This window comes from Armigeres subalbatus, chromosome 3 (assembly GCF_024139115.2).
Source record: "Armigeres subalbatus isolate Guangzhou_Male chromosome 3, GZ_Asu_2, whole genome shotgun sequence".
Lineage (NCBI taxonomy): Eukaryota > Metazoa > Arthropoda > Insecta > Diptera > Culicidae > Armigeres > Armigeres subalbatus.
In genome coordinates, this window is record NC_085141.1 from 168866982 (window position 1) to 168893879 (window position 26898).

A 26898-nucleotide genomic window follows, 5' to 3' on the forward strand; every position below is an offset into this window, starting at 1 on the left:
TCCCACAGGAATTCTGCGGAATTCTTTCTCCAGAAATTCTGTGCAGGAATTACTCTTCGAAGTATTCTGGAGAGTCCCAACTCAAAGAATTTTGAGAAATTGCTCCTTTAAGATTTTTTGTGACTTAATTTGTTTACTTCTGAGGAAAACCCCCACAGGAATTCTGCGGAATTCTTTCTCCAGAAGGGTTATTCCTTTCCAGGAGTTCTGAGTATTTATCCCTTTAGAAATTATGGAGAATTCTTTCTCCAAGGATTTGGCCCTCTGCAGACTCAGGTTTGAAAAAAAAAATTGACAATTTTGCAAATTTGACATTTTTGGACTATCAATTTTGTGGTTCGGTTGTGGGTACCCTCGAAAACTCAGCTAAAAATAAAGAAGTATGAATAGAAACCACTCAGATTTGAAGAAAAGGAATAATTTATTCATTCTAATAGCCAGGAGGCACTAAAAAATCAGATCAATCCACCTAGCAGTGATGATGCCTCCATAGATGCATTAAGGAGGATATTGAAAAAAATCGCATAAGAAAAGTCTAAAATAGCACTTTAGGTCAATGGGTTCCATTTTTTCATTGATTTACGTTTCATTGATATACCTCACAGCCAAAACAAATTCTGATTAATCACCCTAGCGGTAATAGTGCCTTTCTCGTTAATTACAAAAATTAATATTTGGCCAAAAATTTTAATCCCATAGTATGATCTTACCAATTTTCAATAGGAAACAATGGGACAGGATTCCCCGTCGAATGCAACTTTTTGCAAGCAAATAGACATACCCAAAAAACAAAAATATGAATCTAACTCATTACTTCAATCTATTATGTCTAAATAATTATGAAAACTGCATAAAAACGTCATTTGAAATAAGTTAGGGGACAACTGAAACGATATTGAATGATTTGTCAATAAAATAAGGGTGCCCATAACCGAACCAATAAAGGTGCCCACAACCGAATTTCGCAGCCTTTTTGGAAAATGAAGAAAAAAAAATTTGCGCTAAAATTTTAATGGCAATCGTTATTGAGCCTCAACATTAGGGTGGCTCAAATTAGTATGGAAAAAACTATTTTAAATTTTTTCATGGGCCGCTCTCTTATTCAGTTCTATTTGATGCCCTGATGGTCGGGACAAAATTTCAGCCAAATCGGTTAACGTTTGGGCGGTGCTAAACTCGTTGGAAGTTTATATGCAAAAATGTATGCAGAAAAATTCATTCAGCATTTAATTCTACAAGAACTGAATGAGTATCATGGTTCTTGATCGTAAATTGTGCCGCCCAACTGCAAATCACGGTTTTTAGATGTTTCTGCATACATTTTTGCATATAAACTTCCAACGAGTTTAGCACCGCTCAAACTTTAAATGATTTGGCTGAAATTTTGTCCAGACCATCAGGGTATCAAATAGAACCGAATAAAAGGGCGGCCCATCAAAAAAATCGAAAAAGTGTTTTTTGAGCCACCCTACTAAGCATAGATTAAATTTACTGTTTAAATATGCACTGGAACTCACTTTTTGAATTAAATCACTTCAATTTATGACACTTTGAAGAAGGCCAAAAAAACTTTGGTGTTGTTTTTTTTGTAACAAAAATTGATTTGTTCCTAGTTCAAAGCAGAGATCTCCATCCGGTTTGATATTGAGCACAAAACATCATGTTACAATAGCAAACTAATAACGGTTGTCAGAATGACAGCATCTGGTATCTGTCAAAAGATACGTAGGGGTGCCCATAAACGAACGGTGCCCACAACCGAACCTCCTCCCCTAGTCTGTGTTTGTGAGTGGAACAACGCATTATCAAAATAAATTGGTTCTTTTCAGAACCATCCTTTTACACAAAAGATTGAGCTGAAACGAATTTTCCACTAAGTGCTAATTATATTCGCTAGGCGACGGCAAAACATTTTCGTTGGTAGCACCGCAAGTGCTTGTCGGAGGAAGACGCTGTATTTTTTTAATGGATGGCGTCTATCACGTATTAGCGGCAAATCATCGAATGGCAGAAGTTGGCATCAAATGAAATTCTCTCACAAGATTCTGTCTTTGATTCTCCTGCTGTAAGTGATTAGAAATGCGTATGGTTAGAAGTGAATCGTCCAGGGAAATCAAACATTTTTATGGTAGCGTCTCGGGTACAACCTTTTACTTTTTCATTTGAATTTACTTACTTACTTATGAATCATGTACACCTCCGGTGGTGCAAAGGGCCGATTTGAAAAATCTCCAGCCTGAGCGTTGCCCAGCTATCGCTTTAACCTGTTGCCAGGTTACATTTCGGTCGACTTCTTTTCGGCTTCGCCGCCAAGGGCCTCTGGGTCTGCCTCTGCTGCGATGTCCCGCTGGGTTTCAGTCTAGTGCTTGTTTACAGATTTCGTTTCCGCCCCTACGTAGAATGTGGCCGACCCAGCCCCACTTCCGATCCCGAATTTCTGTTGCTACCGGCCTCTGGTGACAACGCCGATGGAGCTCGTTGTTTGAGATCCAGTTGTGGGTCCACCAGGCCCGAATTACACACCGCAGGCGTTGATGAACTCCTGCAGCCGTTTAGTGTTCTCCACTGATACACACCATGTTTCGCTAGCGTATAACAGCACAGATTTCACGTTAGAGTCGAAAATTCGTATTTTGGTGAGTTCACTTATCTGTCTGTTTTTCCAGATATTTCTTAAACTCGCAAAGATTTCACGGAAACCTATGCAATGTCATCAAATGACCGCAAATAGACATAAATTGAAGAAAAAAGTAAAATCTATTCCCCTAAAGGGCAAAATCTACCTCTCTTATATGTTTTTCTCATTTTTATAATGCGCGAGAAAGGCACCACCAACGCTTGGTGGATTAATTTGGTTTTTTTTTTCATTTCAATTTTGCTACTTCCTCTGCCATGAGAAATTGAAATGACGCGTTTCTCAAGACATTGCATGTTTTGAGAATGCCTCCAGAGGCACGCATAGATAGATTAAACCCCTTCAAATAAGTATGATCTTCGGCTTCTAAGCTGCCGTTTCACGATAATTGAGAAACATTTCACTCATAACAGTTATACGAGGCTTAGTTTTCAAATGACAAAATTTAGTTGCACTGGTACAGTACGGAGCAGATTTTGGGAACTCATCATCTTTCAGATATAAAATTTTCGTACAAAAAATCAATTTGCGTCAATTTTATTGTCATCTATGAACTCAGAAATATCCATCAAAAAACTTCTTCTACATTTAGGGTACATCATAGTGCAGTCTGCACCCATTTTTCCAAAACGTTCTGCTAATTCATATTTTTGTTTCATTCTGCGCTCGGATACATGGAATGCTTGGTGTTCTGACGGCCTGAAAAATAGTAATGAATATTAAATTACTTGTTCATCCATCGAACTATATTGACGGCATACGTTAGGAAAAAATGTATAATTTCAGCGTACAAATCCCCTTCTAGATCGTCAAATGGGCTGTGTGACAGCTCACAAACACTTTTGAGCACGCAATCCTTATCATATCCCGAAAAATCCAAAATTTCCTCTAGTGCTGTGTAGACATCACCAGCGCTCAGCGGCCTAGGGGTGCTCCTTCTCCGAATAGCCCTTGCGGTGACTATCTCAGTCGGTAAGAATCTTCCCTTCGCCACGTCAACCAGGGCTCGGGCCCATGTTGGAAATTTATAGAAATCTTGCAATCTATACGGGAGCGGATAGTTAGCCTGGAATCCAAGGTTCATACCCAAACGTCTTGCCGGGTATTTCTTTTTTGGGAAGAAAAGTGGACCTGATGTTACCGTGGCCATTGAAAACTGAAACAAAAAAATAGTTTGAAATACACAGCTAATGCACAAAATGAAGCAAAACCAACCTGAAGCACGCTCGAACTAGGAAACATCAAGAATCGACCTTGATCCAAAACATGGCTACAATTACTAGGGTCTTCATAATCAATAGCGTCGCTTAAAGACACAAAAAAGTACAACGAAAATGTAATCAACAAAAAGGAACAATACATTGCTAGGCATGTACTAACTTCGCAATCAGATAGCAAACTGTTCTTTTATTTTGAGAGGTATAAGGCTGATATAAAGATATGCATCACAAAAGTGCTAACTCGACAAAACCACTTTCTTTGAACATGTGACAATCAACTACGAAGAAATTTAAATGAACAGGATTAATTATTCATAGTATTGCTAAACATAAACCAGTTGGAGCATTAATAGTAGATCAGTCGTTAAATGGATATCTATGGAAACGGGTTTGGTGAGTCAAAATGCGATGCCTTCCATAATATGGACTGTGTTGAATAAGGGGAGAGGAGAACATGAAAACGATTCTATTGATGGACTTTCAATTTGAAAATTTTTGCAAAGAAAGAAAAGTAAACTGACCCAAAAGAAGAAATGTTTCAATTAAATTTACTTAAGGTTATTGTACAATAAATACACAAACCGGCCCTTCTTCCAGCAATTTTACAAGAACAGAAGTTGAGAGACCCATAACAATTGAACAATTACTTAAATTTCAGTATTTCACAAAAATGATAATGTCAGATCTGAGCTTTTGAAAATGGGAATGGAATACATCTCGTGAATTTGAATTTCACCAAGGGATCGACAGTACAATCACCTTAACTCAGTGCTAAGATGCAAGGCTGCAAAGCAAATTGAGTTTCGCTATCGGCAATCAACATTGTCGTGTTATAAATCACTCTAGTGCAATTACGCTTGATTTTACGTGTTAATTAATAAAAAAAAACGTGTTTTCTTCTGCTATAAAATGTATGTTAGTGGAATATATAGTTGGGGGAGATAATTTTTTGTTGTCTTCAAGTGAGAATGACGCCTCATTCGTAAGACAGGTATTTGAAGTGGAAATATTATTCCCGTGAATCTCTTCCAAACGCTCATACCTAAAAAAACGTGATTAATCCACGTAGCGGTGGTGATGCCTTTCTCGTGCATAACATTTACCAACAAAAACGAGTATTTTTTGGCGTTTTTTGACTAGCAGAAACAGCATTTTTTGCCATAACGTGAAAACCCATAGTCCGATCTGGCCAATTATCAATAGTAAACAATGGGACCGGATTCTCGTAAACCGGCCACTCAAAGTTTAAAAAGTGTATCTACATACAGACATCATCTAAGTTTGTCAAACTGATTCGATTGGTATATAACATAATAGATATCCGAGCCTTTGGTTTTGGAGTGATCCTTCACATATAATTAGTATAAAATCTGTATAAAGCTTCACATATAAAAATGGCTTCATGAGCCGTGCAAGACTTCCTAGTCCAAGCAAGACCATACTGAATGGGTTGGGTTCGATTCCCGGTCTGGTTTAGTGAATTTTCAGGTAGAAAGTTTTCTTGACTTTCCTAGGCATAGAAGTAATATCGTGTTAGTCTCATGATATATAAATGCGAAAAATTATAACTTTGCTTCAGAAACCTCGCAGTTAATCACATCAATATGACAACCGCAAAAGCGTTTGCTGTTTTTGGTTTCATTCGTTACAGACATTTATGCCACGGAAATGACATTCTGAATCTATAGAAATGAAAAGCAAAAATATTCGTTTTCCTATACTAATTTCCAAACAAACTTTAAACGCAATGCGGAAAACGAGGAAACAACCAATCGGTCTCAAATTCTGTACATTTGTTCGAAGGTTTCGAAAAACCACTTTGTTATATGCTCATAGTGCTCACTCATTTTTTAGATAATTATCCTTTATCTTGCTTTAGATACTTATCCTTAACCTTTGCTCACGACAAGTTGCACTTGACGGAGAATCGTGTCCTATTGTTTCCTATTGTAAATTGGCCAGTTCACACTATGGGGTCAATAGTTTTGGCCAATATATTATAGCACCAACACCGCTAGGTGGATTAAAAAGGCTTTTTTTATTAACGTGTTTTGCCTTTCTCGTATACTAAATATAGGTAAAGGCTATTTGTTTGTTCCAAAACCAAACATTTTATAGAAGGCCCGGAGACCCATAGTGTTATGTACCAATCGACTCAGTTCGACGATTTGAGATGATGTCCGTGTGTGTGCAAAAATCTCACTCATTTTTTGGGAACTTAATCTTAACCGATTTGCTTGCGACAAGTTGCATTCTTGTTGTTGGAGAATCTTGTCTTACTGTTTCCTATTGGAAGTTGGTCAAATTTAACTATGGGATCGAGAGTTATGGCCAAAATACTAATTTCAAAACCTGTATGGGAAAATAACTTTTTTCGACTCTAACCGATTTGGTTGCAACAAGTTGCGTTCGACAGGAAATTTTATATTACGTATAATCAAATGTAAAAAAATAAGACATTTCCACATATCAGTGTAATTTTAGACTTTAAGGTTCCCCCAAACACACGCGACGCGATTCTATCGCTTGGCGACAGCGATTTTGTCGCCGTTGGTATGGAAGCGTAAATAGAACATTGCCAGCAGCGACCCAACGATAGAATCGCGGCGACTAGTTGTCACCGTCGCGGCGATGGAATCGCTTAGGTCTGGGGAAGCCTTTACTTGTGTGTTTCTCAACCCTTTTAAACGAACGAGAAAGGCATCATCATTCATCTGCTCATCTTTTGTGTGTATTAGGAAAGATCATGCAGAAGCTGCAAATATTTGTTAATCGTTTTCTGCGTTTTACAATTCGAGCCTGCGCTTCATCGATGATGCCATCAGAAACCAATATCAACAGAAATTCGAGAGCGTGAATAGAGGTGGGTCGAACACACATTACAACAGAACCCAATTGTCAAGGCGAATTTTTTTCGTGTAGCGGTCCTTGAAAAGCTACGAGGTAATTAAAACAACTCTTTCATCTGTTTAGCATTTTCAGAGGTCGACACAAATCCGAAGAACTTTCTCCCTCCAATAGGTAACCGGTTGAGTACCGAAATCGTTTCATAGATTCCGGGTAAAGCATAGCGTTCGGCTCAATCGCGCACAGATGACTTAAAACCGACCGCAATACGATCCACTCGACCTAGTTCCCGGCTTAAAATGTGTGTACCTTGGAACTCTACACGGAGAAACACGTTTACTTATTAATGGGTACTTTTTCCTTGCTATCTCTTTCTCACCGCTGAAAAATTTACCCATTTTGGGAGAATCAGTGGATCTACTCATTTAAATTAGTAAATCCACTTATTCTATCAAAATAGGGAAATTTTTCAGCAGAGAGAAAGAAATAGCAGAGAAAAAGTACCCATTAACTGCCGTAATCTGAAAAAGTGACGTATACGCCATTTTCCAAAAATGGTGTTAACGAGTACTACTCATCGAGCTCTTTAACAGAAAAATGGAAAACATGCATGTTGTAAAATGGCTGTTACGTCACTTTTCCAGATTACGGCAGTTAATGAGTAAATGATTTTTACCGGGTAGTGACGTGCGATAATAACGTTACCCGCGAAGTGAAAATGCGTTTTGCAAATGCGAACTTCGTAATCAACTTAAGTCCCATAGTCTGCAAAAAACAGACAAAATTTGCGCAGTATTCTAGGGTAAAACGACCTATTATGAAGGGGTTAAGCGACGCGTCAAAACAAAATTGATTTCGAAAATTCTTTTAAAATGAACTGTTTATCATTAAGATTGAATTTCTTTCGGCGATAGCAGTCTTAATAAACGGATAGAAATTTCATCCATTTGCTTCAAAAATATACATGTTTATTTCCAAAATGGTAATATGTTTGAATCAGAGTCTATTATATAGAGTTACGTAGGGATCCTATATTAAGAGATGTGCGAATACTTTTCCAGACGATTTAGCAACGCTGTTACTTTCGTAAACAAACGCTGCCAGCACTAGCCGCAGTGAAAAATGTTTAGGCTTGCACATGACTTCACATTCGAAGACACTTTTTGATTATTTTATCTATCATCTAGCAGTGCATTTTCGCTAAAATTAAAGAGCAATACGAATGAACACGACTATTTATACACTACCGCAACATTAGGACATACCACAACGATAGGACGTTTCACCCTACTCTGATTCTTCCGGTGGCTATAAACGGCCAGGCTCTAAATACCGTAATCAATTTGATAATGACGATGATTTTTTCTCATCCGCACTAACACTAATGCAGTTTTCACCAAAATCAAATATTTCTCGGGTACTTATTCAAAAGGACGTATATGATTTTGTAAACAAAGATTCAAACGTCGATTTGTCCAATCTGATGACACTCCCACGCAATCCAACACCACCAACAGGTAGCCGAAGGCTTCCGCTACCTGTCTGTAGTGATGGTTTGCGTGGGAGTGCTATCAAATTGGACAAATCGACGATTGAATCTTTGTTTACAAAATCACATACGTCCTTTTGGATAAGTACCCGAGATTTTGCTGCAATTTCACAACTTACCTTCGTCAGCACATCATTATTATTTATTTATTCAGACTAAGGCCGAAGGCGAAGTGGCCTGTGCGGTGCATAATAAGAATCTTCTCCATTCGGCTCGGTCCATGGCTACACGTCGTCAACCACGCAGTTTACGGAGGGTCCGCAAGTCATCTTCCACCTGATCGATCCACCTTGTCCGCTGCGCACCTCGCCTTCTTGTGCCCGTCGGATCGTTGTCGAGGACCATTTTCACCGGATTACTGTCCGACATTCTGGCTACGTGTCCGACCCACCGCAGTTGTCCGATTTTCGCGGTGTGAACGATGGGTGGTTCTCCCAGCAGCTCATGCAACTCGTGGTTCATTCGCCTCCTCCACGTACCGTCCGCCATCTGCACCCCACCATAGATGGTACGCAGCACTTTCCTTTCGAAAACTCCAAGTGTGCGTTGGTCCACCACGAGCATCGTCCAGGTCTCGTGTCCGTGAAGGACTACCGGTCTAATGAGCGTTTTGTAGACTGTCGGTTTGGTACGGCGGCGACCAAAGTACGTAGGATTTCCAGCCACTATGCGTCTCCGAATTTCTTTGCTGGTATCATTTTCAGCAGTCACCAGTGAGCCCAAGTACACAAATTCTTCAACCACCTCGAATTCGTCACCACCGATGCAAACTCGAGGTGGGTGGCTCACATTGTCTTCTCTTGTACCCCTTACTACCATGTACTTCGTCTTCGAAGTATTGATTACTTGACCATTCACTTAGCTTCCCTCTTCAGTATGATTTAGTCTTCCTCCATCTTCTAAAAGTTACGTGCCATAATATCTATGTCGTCGGCGAAGCCAAATAGCTGAACGGACTCATTGAAAATTGTACCACTAGTGTTGATCCCATTTTTTTCTTTTTTTTTTTAACTATTTTTATTTGCTAATTATCTAATACATGCATTCATCTCTTAGACAAGGTGTTCCGTGTTTCCTTAACACTATCATCCTTATTTGCTATGTTACAGTTTTAGTTATTATTAATACATTTCAATTTCCTCTGTCAATTAGGATTTTACCTCTGGTTTAATTGAACCATGTAGGAATTACAATGTTTCGTGTTGATCCCTGCTCTTCGTATTACCCCTTCCAAAGCGATGTTGAATAGCAGACACGAAAGACCATCACCTTGCCGTAACCCTCGGCGCGTTTCGTTTGTATCACATGCGGCTTTGAAGTCGATAAATAGATGATGTGTGATGTGCGGCATTTCTTATTAAGGAGGCTTTCAGCCCTTGGCTGGCTCACCTCCGGGCACATAAAACCTGCCTGGTACTGCCCCACGAAATCCCTTGCAATTGGTGCTAGTCGACGGCATAAAATTTGGGAGAGTACCTTGAAGGTGCGTTCAGCAATGTTATTGCGCGGTAGTTGCTACAATCCAGCTTATCCCCCTTTTGTAGATGGGACACACGACACCTTCCATCCACTCCTGTGGCAAAACTTCCTCCTCCCAAATCTTGGTAATGACCCAGTGCAGCGCTCTAGCCAGTGCCTCACCACCGTGTTTAAATAGCTCTTCTGGTAGTTGGTCAAATTGAGGAGCTTTGTTGTTCTTTAGCCGGCCAATCTCCGTCTGGATTTCCTGGAGATCCGGAGCTGGTAAAATTATGTCCTGCGCGCATTCTCCCAGGTCCATCACCATACCGCCATCTTCGTCTGCCACATCGCCATTCAGGTGTTCTTCGTAGTGCTGCCACCACCTTTGGATCACTTCTCGCTCGTTCGTAAGAAAGCTCTCGTTTATATCCTTGCACATATCAGGATGTGGCATATGGCCTTTACGTGAACGGTTCAACTCTCATAGAAATTTCGTGTGTTATTAGCGCGGTACAGTTGCTCCGTCTCTTCACGGTCTCGATCTTCCTGCTGGCGCTTTTTCCTCCGGAAAATCGAGTTTTGTCTGTTCCGCGCCCGTTTATATCGTGCCTCGTTCGCCCTCGTGCGTTGTTGTAGAAATCTTGCCCATGCTGCATTCTTCTCTTCAACTAACTGCTCACATTCGCCGTCATACCAGTCGTTTCTCTGATCTGGGGGCACCGTGCCAAATGCAGCGATTGCGGTGCTACCAATGGCGGATCGAATATCTCTCCAGCCAACTTCAAGAGACGCTGCGCCTAGCTGCTCTTCCGTTGGGAGTGCCACTACCAGCTGCTGCGCGTATCCTTGAGCTAGTCTACCGCCATGTAGCCGCCCAATGTTAAGCAGCGGCGTCCGACTTCGACGCGTGCAGTACACCGTCGAGAGCTTTGAGCGCAGGCATACTACAACGAGGTAGTGGTCGGATTCAATAATCGCACTGCGGTAAGTGCGGACGTTCGTGATGTCGTTAGAACGTAGTCAATTTGGTTTTCCGTTTCTTGATTAGGTGATCCTAATGTGACCTTGTGGATATTTTTGCGGGGAAAGAAGGTGAATTGTACTACTATTCCGCGGGATGCTGCACCGTTGGTCGTTATCATTCGATATGGTGTGTAGACTATCCGGTCCGATGACTGGTCTATACATTTCCTCCCTTCCTACCTGTGCGTTCATGTCGCCGATGACGATTTTGACGTCCTGCAGTGGGCATCCATCGTATGTCTGCTCCAGCTGTGCGTACAACGCTTCTTTCTCGTCGTCGGGTCTCCCTTCGTCTGGGCAGTGCACGTTGATGATGCTATAGCTGAAGAAACGGTGTTTTATCCTCAGCTTGCACATCCTTGTGTTGATTGGCTGCCACTCAATCACACGTTGGCGCATCTTACCCAGCACTATGAAGCCGGTTCCCAGCTCGTTGGTGGTGCCACAGCTTTGGTAGAAGGTAGACACTCGATGACCGCTTTTCCAAACTTTCTGTCCTGTCCAGAGCAGCGCTACGATGTCAAAGTTGTGGGGATGTAATTCATCGTAGATCATCCTGTCGCAACCTGCGAAACCTAGCGACTTGCAGTTCCATGTTCTAAGCTTCCAATCGTGATCCTTTATTCGTCGCCTAGGTCTTTACCGATTACATCGAGTCGTATTATTTCTTATATTGTTCATAATTATTGATTTTACAGGCAGCTTACTGGGCCTGCGCAAACCTCCTTAGCCGCGCGGCTACAAAGCAAGACCATGCTGAGAATGGATGGGGTCGACTCCCGGTGCCGGTCTAGACAATTTTTGGATTGGAAATTGTCTCGACTTCCCTGGCCATAAAAGTATCATTGTGTTAGCTTCATGATATGAGCTGATAGTTAGCTTCATGAGACATAAAACGTAACGGTCTAACTCATTCGCAGCAAATCTTGTGGTGATCTTATTTTGGTTTTTTTGCGAGTTTTCCCGTTCAATCGGTCAGTTTGTGCCTGGTGAACCCTAGAACATTTCCTGCTAAACGGAACACAACTGTTGGCTTAGCTTTTTTTCAAGCGTGCTGAAGTGCAAAAGTGATTCTAAATTGTTTTCTTCACTACGAAATCCAGCCCAGAAACGAAGAAAGTACTGAAAACAACAAAGTTATTAGTGGTACTAGAAGGTGTTATACTTTCACACTCACGCCCATGATCGAGTCACTCAGTCGTTAGTAATATTATTTATCCACCGGTTCGTTTTGCTCAGTGCATTCACACGTCCGAATCGGTGCTGTTGATTCGAATAGAGCAGCAAGTCCTGGTGCGCTTGGCAGTCTCAAAAGCCGAAACACTGCAGTTGACGTGCGAGACTCTGCTTCGACAACGGCTTTGGTGGAGGTCCATTCAGTGCGCATCCACACGCTTCATCTGCGGCGGCGCTGAAGAAGGATAGAGTAGTGTGTCTCGTTGCGTTTGGTTATATCAAAAGCTGAAACATCGATCGACGCGCATGTCTCTGGTTCGACAACGGCCTGAGTGAAAGTATAGGGTGAACGATAAAGGGGATTTGTATGAACACACTGTATTCGCTTGGACACAAGATTGTGTGTGATTTTATACTGCCTTCTAGCTATCACATTAATTTTTCGTTGTCGTAGGGAAATCTATTCTGGGTTGGCTTATTCTGTGGGGTAGGAGATAATTGAAAATTATGGATGCATGTAAAGCGTGCGCTAGGAGCTTTGCGCGGTCTGACAGAAATGTTTTGTGCAGTGGGTCTTGCGGAAGGGTTTTTCATCCTGGCTGCGTTGGTTTGAATGCGACAAACTTTAAAGCATGGGCGGCGAACGTTGGACTACTCTGGTTTTGCGAAAACTGCAGGGTTAACTTCCACCCCAGCGTTATGGATCGAGAAGCTGTGATTTTGAAAACTATGAGGGATCTTTTATTACGCGTCGATTCAATGGACCTACAGAGTCGGTCAATTTGGTGAAAATTTGAAGACGCTTAATGGCTTAGTGTCTATCTCTACAACTGTCAGGCGTGATTCGAATTTTTCTTCAAGACTGCAGCAGTTTGCGATGTCCGGAACGGCAATTCATGATCCTACCGAGTTCCACAATACCATCGATCGTTTCAATCTCGATCATTCGCTCCGCTCAAGTGCTGCCAACAATACTATCGCTGACGCAGGAGATCTTGATGTTTCCTTGGATAATGATGACCTTTACAACAATGATGGCCAAAACGCACCGAATCATCCAGAAGTCTGTTTGCCTACTGCTTCTTTTACCGGAATGAATGCTAGAACTATCACCGAAACCGAGACTTTCAACAATGCCACTGCACCTGCCACCGCTCCAGCCACCACCGCACTCGCCACCACCACTACCTCAACCACTAGTCGAGTAATTGCCACCACGTCCACCGCCGAACCAGCCACCGTCACTTTCTCCGCTGCTGCTACCTCAAATCCTGCCTCCACTACCACTACCTACGCCAGTGTGATTTCCAGGACTACTGCTGCTGCAAACACTGATACTCGTCCTGCTGCTGTTGCAAATACCGAAATTCGCTCTGCTGCACCATCAACATGTGAAGTGCCACATGACTGTCGATTAAAGGTAGTTAACAGGAATCGTCCCCCAGTGCGCCAAATACCTACCGAAGAAACTATGAAATCATTCTACGTCACACCGTTCCACATTGAACAATCTGAGGAAGACATCATCGAGTATCTCCGCGAGACCATTAATATCGACAAATCTTCGCTTAAATGTGTTAAACTCGTCCCGCGAAATAAGGACATTAACGAACTATCCTTCGTGTCGTTCAAATTATCTGTTTCGGAAGATCTTGCCACAGTTATCAATGATACATTTTATTGGCCAGAGGGTGTCGAAATTCGCGAGTTTCAGCCAAAAAACGACAATGTACCCAGACGAATAGTCTCGACATAATCAGCGTAAGTAATAATCATACCAACGTACTATCTGATTCTAATTTATTAGTAACTGCTCCTTTACTCCCTCCATGTTTGGACATGTCAATTTACGAGGCCAAAAATTAAGTTCCATTATTTTGATTCCATGCACATGAGAAATTCACTTGAGAAACAGTCTAAAAACTTCATCAAAATTGGACTTCGTAATGCGAGGAGTTTGGGAAGTAACATAGATAACTATCGTTCTTTCTTAGAGAATTCTAAATTAGATATTCTGTCTATTACTGAAACCTGGCTCAAACCATCAATTACTAATAAGTCTATTGAACTCGTACCCCAACATTCGTATGCTAATTGAACGTCAAAACATCAATGAAAACTGCTGTTGAAAATTTGAAACGAGAGACAAACTTGTTGACCGTATTGTTAATGTTGCTAAATTAGCAACGAAGCGCGCTCAAAATCAAAGCGATGCAACATCGTTCTATCCTAACAATACAATAATGCGCTAGCCGACACGCAAACATCTCTATGCATGCACAAGAAAACAATCATCACTTTATCGATGTCAGATTTATTTACACACATCGGTTGAAAGCCATTTGGTCGAATGCAGGGCCGGATTCAGACGGCCTGAGGTCCCGGGGCCGACAGCTTGTGGAGGCCCCAAAATGTACATAAAGGTTGGTTATACAAAGCCAATATGAGAGAGCGTACACTCAGGACACTTGATTTAGTGCTTCTGGTTGGCGAGTCCGAGGACCGCAATTTCACGCAACGGGCAGTGACCTTGGTCACAAAAGGACCTAGACGTAGAGGACGATTGTTCCTCTAGCCAATAGCTTTTAGCGTCAAGGAGGAAGACCTACTCGGGCTGTGGCCATAATCATAAAGGAGTTTACCCTGACATAGGGCGGCCTTGCCGTCATCAACCGAATTCATCAGAAGGAAGCACCTGAGCATCTGAACCGACTCCACATCGCTGAAGACCGTCATTCCAGTCGATCGACCGACAATCTGGACAAACCTGGTCTGGACATTGCTGCCATCGTGAAGTTCCTTGAGGAGGTGCAGAAGGGAAACCACCGAATTGGATCCAGTAACCCACAGCGAGCGCTCGCAGGAAGTCAGACATCATGCACGCGTACAAAAAGGATGAGATTGAGCAACGACTGCAACGCGCACATAAAATTTAGCGCACGCGAGTCTCACGAAGCTTCTGTACCTACCTCACATTAACATTGATGAGTCGCATTGAGACATCTCAATGCGATCAGCCCATGCGCTGTTTTCCATGACAAACCTTTGCAAACAACAGCGAAGGTGTGTAAAACAGCTTGGGCGGGAAATTTTCATTCAATAATATCGTCACCTTAGTAACGCCAGCTGTGCATTCTTAGCGTTTGTTGTTGGGTAAATAATCAGTTGTATTTTACAGTGGGATAGGTAGGTATACGCAGGTTGGAGCTTTAAGAGTGTTTGAGCTCAAGCAGGACAATACTCGGCGGTAAACATGAGAACGACATCTGGTGGTGTCGCATGAATCACGAGTTATACTAGATGTATGAAGGGTTGGGTATTCTCAAGCTTATACAACACGGCAGACTACAGTGGGCTGTACACGTTGTTCGTATGCCAGTAGAGCGTCAAGCGAAGATAATATTCAGTGAAAACCCCGGAAGAGGTCGTAGGTTTGGTGGAACATCGTGCAAACAATGGCTTTTTGCAGTTTAATAGGACCTGAGAACGCTGAACGTGCAGGGTGACTGTAAGCGATTGGCATAGGATCAGGGATTGAATTCAAAAGAGAATGAAAAAGTCTCTCACCTATCATCCCTGTATACATATACGATATGTAGCATACCGTGAGAGAGAAGGATATCTATTCGGCATTGGTAATCAAGTATCAAGTAAGAAGTCGAAAGATTAGGGGACATTGAGCCGCCAGCACCGGAAAATAATCATGTTTTTGATGATAATGCTTTGCCGATTTGCTCGCAGCAACTCGCAATTCATTCGATGGAAATTTCCTTCACATTGTTTCCCATTGAAAATAGGCCAGATCGCAACTAAATTATTATTTTTACTAGACACGTTGTGACGTCCACAAAATACTTTTTGTTATGTGTAAAGTGATGATGATGAAGTATGAATAATCAAGTTATTAGGTTTCCAATCTATAGATAAGTAATGGTTTTTAGGATCGAAAACAGCAATTCTACAAAAAAGGTCCGTCTACTCTTTTCTCCATATTTTAGGTGGGCGAACAATTCTATTTCAATTGAGCGAAAATTCTTAAACTTGTCAAGTAGATAAGTGGGACCCCAATGTAACGTAAATCATCATATCTCGTCATCCTGAAACAATGGAAAACTTTCTACTCCACTTCGAGAAACTCAAATCACAACGCCTTACGCGACGATGATGATGACGACGACGCTCACATGGTCTACCGCGTTCCCATAGAAGGGAAACAATAACAACAACGATTCCACTTATCATCCACAGGGGCTCGTTCAATGCTATCAAGAAGTGAAGTTTTCATAAATATTTCCCCGTATCATGAACAATCGAGTGACTGAGCTACTCCGAAGTAGATTTTTATGGATGTCACCACGTTAGACCATCCATTACCGAGAATCCCTTCAACGCTCGACAGCTCTCGTGCCAGAGCCACCAGCAATCAGGCATCCCGGTCCCTACCCACTGGGTCCACCGTTCTTCGGTTGCCGGTTTTGATATTGTTACCAGGCGGACGTTTTGACAGCGTGATCAGTACCGAGAACGGGAATAATGGGATAATAACTTTTCCAGTCCCCACTGAGCAGCTCGCTCACCCGCCGATGAAGAAGCCGGCGCATCGACGACGTCGGATGAAAAAAAAAAGTTGTTACAATGATAACATAGAGCCCGTTCCGGAGCATGTTTGAACTTTGAAGTGTTGTTTTTTCTCATCCCGGTTATCGCACCCATCTACCCGTAGTACCTAGTAGCTATGCATGCATGATTATATCCGTTTCCCAAGCTTTGCTGTGTGTGGCACATGAAACATGCACCGCGCAACAATAACACACCGACCCGTTGGCGTTGGGGCGTCGTTGGCTGGATGCGTTCGCTCAGATTCTCCCCAGTGATTCGAAACTTTCCGGGGTCGACGTTGAGGAGATCGTATAAGGGAAAAAGCAAACTCGCCTTCATTTTGCACCCCAACTTCCATTAGACCGGTACGGTTTATATTTTTGTTGGTGTATTTACTCTGGAACTTATGTAACGTTCATAGTTATTGGATACTCTTATAACACGTACTACCAAGGGCTGTCAAATTCGTACTTTTGATGAAACTACTTTAGATACCTTATGCATAAACATTTCTTACGGTTAGCCTTCAAGGTGATTATAGAATGAAGCCTGTGGTGAATTTCAAATTCACCACACGATTATCTACATAAATACATTTCCAAAAGCTCAAATCTGGCGTAATAGTTTTCGTACAGTGCCGAAACTCAAATTATGATTGTTCAGCATAACTAAGCAAACGATCTACCATTATTTCAGCCCCATACGCGTTATGGTTCTTTTATCTCGTGCTCTTGAAAAAAATATTGGAAAAGCACGTGGTTTACAAAATGGCTGATTTCTGGCTTTATTGTATAATCACCTTAAGTACCTTTCGTATATGGGTGTAGCGCACAGCTGTTAGTAGCATTGATTCGTACCACCCATTGTTTCATTGGGATTTGTGCCATCAAAAACGCAAGTGAAGACTTGACCGGCCAGTTGTAAGATTCGATTCTAAGAAAAAGTTCCACCTCTCACAAGCGAGCAGCTCTTAGTGTTTATCAGATTTTGGCATGACACATTGACACATAGTTAGTATCTTCCAAAAGATCCATTCTCTTGACTCTATTTGGTGCGAAATTTTCAGAATATCATCATTACTGTAATCAAATGAAAACACGACTTTGCTTCAATCTGATCAAACCAGTCTAGCGCTTGTCTACCAGACTGCGAACGACGACGTGCAATATGCTGTCAGTATGAACAAATAGTATTGGGATTTTTCCGACTGTTAGCTAACGCCAGCAGTTTGGTTTAAGGAAAAAGTCTCATATATACGCCATAACACCCACCGAATTTGAAGCTCGTCGCAAAAAACGGAAGGAAAAGCATCGTTGGATGGTTGATGTTAAACATATATTGACAGGCAAACCATTCGCGCTCTTTGCATAGTAGAGAAGCCTGGAAGTGACTTTTCGGTGTGATCATAATAAGATTTTGTAAAAAAAATCTCTGGGAGATTATTATTAAAATACCTAATCATAATATTATTTTAATGCAGTGAGTGTACCAATTTATAAAAAAAAACACACACACAAGTTTTACCAAAAAAAAAAGTTTTGAAGCATCGCGCAAATAGTGCTTCGAGCTACCAACCCGCAGAATCCCGCTACAATATAACAACCCAAGCATGAAAGAAGGAAGATTTTCAAAATAGGGCAGCAAAAGCACAAAGGCACCAAAGCCGACCGCGGTTGTCAACCGACGAAATAGAAATGTTATCATTAGTTGCTCTATTCTTCGCCGTCGTAGTTTTCGTGGAGTATGGCTTAATGAGATTATCGATTGGCTGTTTAACGTCTCTTGCGATGAAGCTATTTTGCTCCTGTTTCATTTTGTGAGCGCTCTCACCCAGCAATGGCACAATAGCATTAAAGTGTGTCTCTATTGAGTGAAAAGATTTTTCACCCAATACTTTAAATGTCGGGAAATAAGATTAGGACAATAACTTTCGGCTACGACGATAAATATTTTTTTGTTGTTATTGATATCGTTTAGACTCAAACTCCGAACAGACTCTTATTCCGAACACTCGAAAAATACAGATTTATCTGGAAGATTCCGATTCTGTTACAAGAATAAAGATTTTTTTGGCGATCGCATAATTGCCCAACAATTAGTTAAAGTTAAAATTTTGCATTTTAGTGTTTTTGAGGTGATTTTCGGAATTTTAATCAAAGTATTCGGAGGTCGAGACAATATTAACTATGCGTGTTCGGGATTTGAGACCAACTTTGGCAGAATAAAATCATTCAGTATTGAAAGTTACAACCAATAAAGTACGATTTATCAAGCACTTACAAATGTTTTAATCTTTCGATACGTGATTGAAACAAATTATTCTATTAATATATTTTAATTCATTTGCAATAAAGGTATCCGAAATAAAAATGTGTATTAATTTTCGTAATATGAACAAAAACTATATTTGTTTAGAAGTAAAGTTAAATAAATAGTAGTTTGTGCTATAAGTTGCAAAAAGATGACTTTTTTCAGCACGAGTCGTACGTTTATGCAACAAGGCTTGCCGACCCTTCTCTAACTCCTTCCAGAACTTACTCCACATGATCATTCTTGCGTGCCACATTGCATAGTTTGCTAAACCGTGAAGCGATAGATGTACTTGCTTTTGGAAATTTTTGATGTCATATCTATCGAAATATTTCATTTATTACGCGACGCAGGGAATACACTATTTGAACACTTACCCAAGCTAATTCAGCTAAATGTAGTCATGTAACTACTGTTCTGATGCTGGTTTTTCATTATAGCACCCAAATGAGAGTTATAATATACTAGCTGTATGTACCCGGCCTTGCTCGGAGTTGCCAGTTTGATTCGCAGTTTTGAATGAATGAAAATGAATAAACCAACTTGTCAAAAGGATAATTGTGTTTTCTTATTGATACTTCATCATTTGATTAAAAGAAGGCAGATATCATTTGAAAACATTTACTGATTTTGAAAAAGGCATCAAACCCAAAATCGCCTTATTCCAGGCAAACGTCTATTTCTAAAGAAGGAAAAACATCCACCGATGTCTTATTCCGGGCAAACGTCTGTTTTTAAGGAAGAGATCACATTCATCATCCAGAAGGAAACACATTAATCATTGCTATTAACTGGGCAAACCATGATTTCGATGAAGGGTTGAGTTGATCGATAACTAAACAGTACCACATCAATTTTAATCATTGCATACCTCGCTTTTATTCATTAATCTTTTAATCATAATCATATATTTTTTACATTGGCGTAAATAGGGGGGGGGGGGGCTAGGGGGGGCTTAGCCCTCCCTAGAAAAAAAATAGCCCCGCCTAGGATTTGATAGGTTAGTTAGTAGTGATATCAGTTTTCAACATATAGCATAATTAATTACCGAAAAAGTTTGAAGACTAAAGAGTTATCTCTCATATTCACTCTATCATACTTAATGAAATGAGTGGAAAAAATTAGCTTGTTTCTGAATTCTGAGAAAGATTCCCATCAGCATCCGAGAAGGATTCTCATCAGAATCCGAGAAGAATTCTCACTTCAATCTCTAAATAATTCTTTTCGGATTCATCGAAGTATTCCAATCGTAATCCAGACGAATTCCTACTGGAATTCCTAGATTTATGGCCCTTCAGTATTGTTAAGCAATACCCTTGAGAATCTGTGAAAAATACCCTTTAAAATTTGCTTTCGTTGATTTGCTCCGGAATATCTCCAGATTCGTTTTAAGATTGGTTTAGGAATTCCTTGACAAATCAGAATCCTTCGGCGATTTGCTTCGTAATCCTTTGAAGATTTAATTCGGAGTCTCTCGACGTTTTGCAAATGATCTGCGTTGGGATCTCTAGACGATAAGGAATCCGGCTGACGATTAGCTTCGGAATCCCACGAAGAATTGCTTCAGAATCATTCGACGTTTCGTTTCGGAATACATCGACGGTTTGCTTCAGAATTTCTCATAGATTTTGTTCAGAGTCCCTAAACGAAATTTTTTTGGAACCATTCGATGATTTGCTTCGAAATCCTTTGATGATTTGCATCGGAATCCCTCAACGATTTGCTTCAACATCCTTGGAGGATTCGGGATCGCTGGAGGATTCTTTTCGAAATAACTGAAGGATTAATTCGGAGTCGCTCGTCGATTTGCTTCGAAGTCCTTCGACGGATTGTTTCGGAATCCTTCGACGATATGCGTCTTCATCCCTGGAACATTGCTCATGAAATACCTGGAACCATCATATTGGAATTCCTGGAGGGTTTTCGACGAAATCCCTGAAATATTCCCGTCGAAATTCCTGGAGGGTGAAGGATCCCTGCTACATTCTCGTCGGAATCCTTGAATATTTTCCGTTGGAATTCCTGAAACATTCCCTCCGAAATCTCTGGTGGATTCCCTTCATGATCCCTGGAGGCTCCCATCGGTATTCTCGTCGAAATATCTAGAGATTTCCGTCGGAGTCCCTGGAACATTCCAGTCAGGATTACTAAAGGATTTTCATCAGAATTCTTGGAAGATTCTCGGCAGAATCCATGGAAAGTTGCAGTATTTTTTTTTTCATTTGAGATAGATAGAATATAGTATGCAAATATATCCACTGCCTGACGCTAGTCGAGCGCAATTAAACATAGACTGTGAGTTGTTGCTCACACGTGCACACGTGCACGTGCTTGAGAAAAAAGAATAATATCAATGAGTGTGATGGATCCGCAATTGCCTTAGGTGGTTGGACTGCATTTGTCACATTACCGCTGATAACTTGATGAGATGTTAAAATGTTCGAGAATTTTCAAAAAGAGGGTCAATTTAGAGAAAAAATATAAAGGGGCTATAGCCCCCCCTAGGCATCGGAGGTAGTTACGCCAATGATTTTTTATACCTTTTAATTACCCAATTTGGAATAAAGGTTACTTGATTATTGATGACAATGCAAATCATTCAATTTGATCATTCATAATCATTAATCATTAATCATATCGATCGTGATTCATTAATCATACACATAGTGTGTCAACATTTTATCACGATCGGTAATCGTTAATCATACTCCAACGGTTTTATCATTATTCATAATCGATAATCATTGTCAAAAATGAATAAGGCCGTTACAAATATTTAATTAACTTTTTATCCTTTTAGTGTCCGAAAGGTTAAGGGTGGGGGAGATAATAAAAAATAAATATTAAAATGAAAAAAATAAAAAAACTCCTCGGATTTGTTAAAGAATGTTTTGAAAATCCTCAAATTTATCCGAATTTTATTTTGTTGCCCCCTCAAAATATCATTTTTTGGCAAAAAAAAATCCGAGGGGGGGGGGGGGAGACAAGTTAGATTTTAAATATTTGTATCGGCCTAAATCATTAATCATAATCTTTAATCATAGATTAGCATGATTTTATCATAACAAATTTAATCATTCGTTGGAAGCTTTATTTATTAACGCTCTGATATAAAGATTTATGGCCCTTCTACCTTTTTAATAAACATCTTCAAAAATAGAGAATATGTGTACCAAATCTGGTTGGAATTGGTCCTGGGGGTTGGGAGCTACACTGAATTGCTCGTTTTCTAAAGACAACCCCTTCCCCTTTACCCTCCCTCTTTTCCCAATGACCATTCCATCCCTTTGTTATATTCTCCTTAGGTTAGAGAATGTGTACCAAATTTGGTTGAAATCGGTACAGGGGTTCAGAAGTTACACTGAATTTCCCGTTTTCTGAACAATACCCCTCCCCCCTTTAACAAATTCCTCCCCATATGATCGGCTCCTCTTAGTGAATATGTTTACAAAATTTGGTTGAAATCGGTCCTTGGGGTTGGGAGATACATTTAATTGTTCGTATTCCAAAGACAACCCATCCCCCTATACCCTCCCCTTTTCCCAATGACCATCCCACCCCCTTTGTTATCTTTTCCATAGGGTAGAGAATGTGTGTACCAAATTTGGTTCAAATCGGTCCAAGGGTTCATAATTTACTTTGAATTGCCCGTTTTCTGAACAATACCCCTTCCTCCAGACCCCTCTCTTCTTTCCAAATTACCCTCTCATATGATCGTCTCCTCATAGTGAATATGTGTACACAATTTGGTTGAAATCGGACCTGGGAGTTGAAAGTTACACATAGTTTCACGTTTTCTAAACAAAACCCCTCCCACCACCCCTTCCCCTTTTCCGAATGACCATCCCGCCCCCTTGGTTAACTTCCCCTGAGGATATATAATATGTGTACCAATTTTGGTTCAAATCGGCCGGTAGTTAGCGAACATACATACATAGATCGGTTTTTATATATATAGAAGAAGAAGATAAGATAAGATATTATTTTTATATATTTGAGTTGCATAATGTTCATTAAAGCACCCATTTCGTTGGTATGGAAAAGTAGACCGTTTTAATTCTTCTATAGTTAAGAAAATTATTTTGAGCTTTTTAGTGGAATGTCTTCACTTGTCATAAGACGAGTTTGTACAATCCGTATCTGTCAAGGTACAATTAAGTGGTGGAATTAAATGGGATTGTACAAACTCTTCTATAATGATATTTCTGAAATTTCTTTGTGGGACAGTAACTGATTTTTTTCATTTTTTTACAGCAAGGATAAACAGATATCTGCAAACATAAACCAAAAACCTAGAATAATCCACCTAGCGCTAGAGGTGTATTATAAAACAATTAAACACATAATAATAACAAGAAAAGCACATAAGAGAAGTCAAAATCCCGAAATTTATGTAAAAAAACCTGATTAATCCACCTAGCGGTGATGGTGCCATTACTTTTAAGCCCATAGTGCGATCTAGCCAATTTGCAATAGGAAATACCCGGGTAGAAGCCGTGATATTGATAACAAAACATGATATCTTCTTCTTCTTCTTATTGGCATTACATCCCCACACTGGGACAGAGCCGCCTCGCAGCTTAGTGTTCATTAAGCACTTCCACAGTTATTAACTGCGAGGTTTCTAAGCCAAGTTACCATTTTTGCATTCGTATATCATAAGGCTAACACGATGATACTTTTATGCCCAGGGAAGTCGAGACAATTTCCAATCCGAAAATTGTCTAGACCGGCACCGGGAATCGAACCCAGCCACCCTCAGCATGGTCTTGATTTGTAGCCGCGCGTTTTACCGCACGGCTAAGGAGGGCCCCTAACAAAACATGATATTAACTTGTTTGAAATAAGAGTAAAAATAACAAGTGAAAATAACAAAAATTTGCACCGAAATATCATAAAAATATCAGGTTTTGCCATTAACAAGAACTTATCAATATCTTGAGCCATTAGTTTGTTCTTGTTAATGGCAAAACCTGATATTTTTATTATATTTGGGTGCAAATTTTTGTTATTTTCGCTTGTTATTTTTACTCTTATTTCAAACAAATTAATATCATGTTTTGTTATCAATATCACGTTTTACCGTTAATGAGCAATTTTCGCCTACCCGGGTAATGGTATTTCATAGTATTCTTTTTTGAATGCAACTTGTTACAAGTAAATCGTTTGAGGATGAGTGTTTACTAAATTTGTCCATAATTCCATTTTGTGGGGTGGGTGCGCATTGCGCACAGACACACACACATACACGCGGACATCACCTCAATTCTCCGAACAGAGTCGATGGGTGTATAACACTATGGGCTCCGGGCATTCTTAATAGAAGAAAGTTATTCGAGAAAGCCAAACGATTTCAAGGAAAACAGTTTTTGTGATTATCACGTATTTATTTCCTAGCGATTTCGAAAACTTTTTTCGCTTATTAAAAAATCGAAAGTTTAATGAGAAATATGAAATTCAAGTCGTATCATATTGGCGTAAGTGATTTTGACCTTGGTTTTTGTTGATCAAAATATGCTGAATAGAGAGAGTATTAGTTGTTGCTTCAAATTTCAACATTAAATAAAATTACACGTATTTATTTATTTATTGCTCATATTTACTTGCTAAGTAAGGTACAAACTTTTAAATTTAAGCAATCTGAATTCTCTGATAGTTAAAAATTTATAATTTCAATGTGAGTTGGAAGTGTAGGAAGTGACTAGGAAAAAAAATTGAAAAACGTTCCTAGAATTGTTAGCTACGTTCCAATATTCGGCGCATATTGATCGGTAGCCTTCCATGATTTTGATTGGATATACGGGAGTGCTGCTCGTCTATGAAACTTTCAGTTTGTTCTATGATGTCTATCTGTATTAAAGGCTTCGATAGTACCAGCATATTTAACAGATTTACTTGAACCGTATCCAACACAAAGCAAATCTCCGTATTCTGCTTACATTTCCGACAAACTTTATTACTTTTGAGACGGGGGAAAAATTTAATAAATAGATAAATAGGAAGGTTGGTTGGTTTGCCCGCGTTAATAAAATTGATTGTATTAATATTGAGCGTCAATACTTCTGGAGTATTGACCGTTTCCGCACGTTGAGTTTCTTGGTGCATAACGTGCAGGGAAATATCGCCATAGCTCCTTAAGACATGTCCCTCAGGTATTTTCTGGTAGTCGTTCCCTTCATTTGGTATTAAAGCTGACAGTTCCTCTGTGATTAAAAGTAGATCATCAGTTTGAATACAGCTACTTGGTCCTTGTTTTTACGTCAGTATTTTCATCGAGAAAGGGGCCGTACACTAATTACGAAAGCAATTTTTCTGGGTTTTTAAGACCCCCCTTCCCCCATATAAGATTTTTCCCATACAAATATTTTTTTAATTATATAGAGCGTAAGATAATGACAGTCCCCCTCTCCCCCATTAGTGCTTACGTTATTAGTGTAAGACCCCCAAGTAAAATCTTTTGTAAAAACATTTACTATTCACTAAGCTTTACAGCTAACTGATACTACTGAAGAAGGCTTTTTCCTTAGGCCACACTATGGCATGCAGTTTTTCGACCTGGAAAGGTTACATCCGTGTTGCCAAAAACTGGCACGTACTGTATTTTCCGACTTCGTTTTTACCTACCTGGATAACTGGGGCCTGTAGCACAATCGAAATTTTACTAATAATATTAGTAGATTAGCTTGTAACTTGTATATTTCCGTTGCATAAAGAATCTACAAGAGTATCAATTTACAAGTAAAGCGCACTAATAATATTAGCAGAATTTACAAGTAACTTTTGCATAAAGAAAATACTAGTACAAATTATTAGTTTCTTTTACAAGTATGAATGGTGCTGTAATTTAATCTACAAGTAGCTTTTATTTTATTATTTCAGCTGTGCAAAGTGAATATACATCGTTTTATTGTTTTTAACGACTTAACAGAGAAATAAACTATTATCCAAAGTGCAGTGAAATGATATGCACTAATAATAAATTTCTCATTCCAATACAAAACTGAGAATTCGGGACTGATTTGCGACTATTTTGTAAACAAGCATTGGAACTAAATTAATGATTTCGTGTGTGCTACTTCTACGTGAAGTTAAACGATTTACAATGATATGGAAATGCTAATATCATCTTCCAAACTTGGACGTACATGTTCATGATAGCATTAGAGGCGAAAGTATACACTCAGGCAAATGAACATACGAAATACATAAGGCAGAAATTATGAATCTACAAGATTGTTGAAAATCGTTGAAACACACTCAGGCAAATTGCCTATCGAATATCATAATTCTGCCTTTTGGAAATTTGCCACAAGTTATGAGTTTAAAATTCAAAAGGATTCATTATGAATCAAATTTTCATGGTCAATAAAAAACATAACATTTTCTTAAGGCATTTTTATGAAATTCCAATGAAGCATTATGAACGCTGTACGGTGGACATTAATCAATCCATAACCCTACCTTATGAATTGCAAAAGTAGTGTATAGAGGCCATAATCACGCCTTATGAATTTCGTAATTCTTATGAAACATCCTAATTAATTCATAATGCAGATTTATGAATTCATTATTGCATTTTCCTAATAATCGATTCATAATGCTGCATTATGAATTCCTAATTCGAGCATATTGATAATTTTCTCGAATTATGACCATGTGCTAAATGTCAGAAAATAATTAAACTGATTTGTTCATTCATGATTATGCATATGTGATTTTCAATTCGTTTTTCGGTTGTGTCGAGGACATCGAGGGACTATGAATAAACAAGAGGTGTAGAACGCGTTTTTAACTGCCTTCAAATCTAGAAAAAGTTACTAATCTTATTCGAATTAAAACTATTCCCCCGCACATGTTAATAGTGCAATTATTAATTTGCTTTTGAACACTTATTATTCACCATTGACACTTGAAAACACTTCAACACCCTCGATGTAGCACCCTCGATGCAAAACACAACCGCTAGACTTGAAAAACTTTACAATGTGTGAGAACATGATTCTCTTGACTGAAACTTTTCCCTTCCGATTTTTCAAATTCCGAACTTTAAAATGAGCATGATGGCGTTCATAAAGTGC

At 39.8% G+C, this 26898-nt stretch overlaps 2 protein-coding genes across 7 annotated transcripts in view; both read right to left on the bottom strand.

The window, feature by feature from the left end:
• LOC134224943 (zwei Ig domain protein zig-8-like) overlaps positions 1–26898 on the bottom strand; it is a 951761-nt gene that overhangs the window by 834320 nt on the left and 90543 nt on the right. The gene's annotated exons all lie outside the window — the stretch shown is intronic.
• On the bottom strand, positions 3157–3997 carry LOC134222123 (uncharacterized). Its single transcript, XM_062701266.1, has 3 exons — positions 3851–3997; positions 3397–3791; positions 3157–3334 (listed from the first exon to the last, which is right to left on the bottom strand). Exons 1-3 carry the CDS (start codon positions 3995–3997, stop codon positions 3157–3159), a joined length of 720 nt encoding a protein of 239 aa, XP_062557250.1.

Coding starts and splice junctions, on each gene's coding strand:
- LOC134222123 (XM_062701266.1), bottom strand. CDS start 3,997: ATGTATTGTTCCTTTTTGTTGATTACATTTTCGTTGTACTTTTTTGTG. Junction 3,792..3,850: donor CTAGTTCGAGCGTGCTTCAG/GTTGGTTTTGCT, acceptor TTTTTGTTTCAG/TTTTCAATGGCCACGGTAAC. Junction 3,335..3,396: donor ATTATACATTTTTTCCTAAC/GTATGCCGTCAA, acceptor ACTATTTTTCAG/GCCGTCAGAACACCAAGCAT.